Source organism: Lottia gigantea, assembly GCF_000327385.1.
Source record: "Lottia gigantea unplaced genomic scaffold LOTGIsca_64, whole genome shotgun sequence".
In the NCBI taxonomy this organism is placed as follows: domain Eukaryota; kingdom Metazoa; phylum Mollusca; class Gastropoda; family Lottiidae; genus Lottia; species Lottia gigantea.
The window spans coordinates 1046553-1047850 of record NW_008710179.1 but is presented as its reverse complement, the minus strand read 5'-3'; the positions used below and the strand labels follow the sequence as shown (position 1 = coordinate 1047850).

Genomic DNA, 1298 nt, shown 5'->3' with positions numbered 1-1298 from the left:
CACGTTGAAAGCACCAGTTCTCGTCCGATCACTGAAGTTAAGCAACGTCGGGCTCGGTTAGTACTTGGATGGGTGACCGCCTGGGAACACCGAGTGCTGTAGACTCCTTTTTGCTGGTATTTCCCCTTGATTTGCGAGAAAGACCCGTCAGAAAAATTCCTATATAATGTATACGGCCATACCACGTTGAAAGCACCAGTTCTCGTCCGATCACTGAAAGTAAGCAACGTCGGGCTCGGTTAGTACTTGGATGGGTGACCGCCTGGGAACACCGAGTGCTGTAGACACCTTTTTGCTGGTATTTCCCCTTGATTTGCGAGAAAGACCCGTCAGAAAAATTCCTATATAATGTCTACGGCCATACCACGTTGAAAGCACCAGTTCTCGTCCGATCACTGGTTAGTACTTGGATGGGTGACCGCCTGGGAACACCGAGTGCTGTAGACTCCTTTTTGCTGGTATTTCCCCTTGATTTGCGAGAAAGACCCGCCAGAAAAATTCCTATATAATGTCTACGGCCATACCACGTTGAAAGCACCAGTTCTCGTCCGATCACTGAAGTTAAGCAACGTCGGGCTCGGTTAGTACTTGGATGGGTGACCGCCTGGGAACACCGAGTGCTGTAGACTCCTTTTTGCTGGTATTTCCCCTTGATTTGCGAGAAAGACCCGCCAGAAAAATTCCTATATAATGTCTACGGCCATACCACGTTGAAAGCACCAGTTCTCGTCCGATCACTGAAGTTAAGCAACGTCGGGCTCGGTTAGTACTTGGATGGGTGACCGCCTGGGAACACCGAGTGCTGTAGACTCCTTTTTGCTGGTATTTCCCCTTGATTTGCGAGTAAGACCCACCAGAAAAATTCCTATATAATGTCTACGGCCATACCACGTTGAAAGCACCAGTTCTCGTCCGATCACTGAAGTTAAGCAACGTGGGGCTCGGTTAGTACTTGGATGGGTGACCGCCTGGGAACACCGAGTGCTGTAGACTCCTTTTTGCTGGTATTTCCCCTTGATTTGCGAGAAAGACCCGCCAGAAAAATTCCTATATAATGTCTACGGCCATACCACGTTGAAAGCACCAGTTCTCGTCCGATCACTGAAGTTAAGCAACGTCGGGCTCGGTTAGTACTTGGATGGGTGACCGCCTGGGAACACCGAGTGCTGTAGACTCCTTTTTGCTGGTATTTCCCCTTGATTTGCGAGAAAGACCCGCCAGAAAAATTCCTATATAATGTCTACGGCCATACCACGTTGAAAGCACCAGTTCTCGTCCGATCACTGAAGTTAAGCAAC

At 49.0% G+C, this 1298-nt stretch overlaps 1 protein-coding gene across 1 annotated transcript; it reads right to left on the bottom strand.

Moving 5' to 3' along the window:
* Positions 1-693: 693 nt before the first annotated feature.
* On the bottom strand, positions 694-849 carry LOTGIDRAFT_78529 (hypothetical protein; the record flags this gene model as incomplete). The annotated part of the gene is made up of 1 exon (XM_009064609.1): positions 694-849. A coding segment is annotated over one exon (156 nt), but the record flags the coding sequence as incomplete, so codon positions are not given.
* Positions 850-1298: the final 449 nt, after the last annotated feature.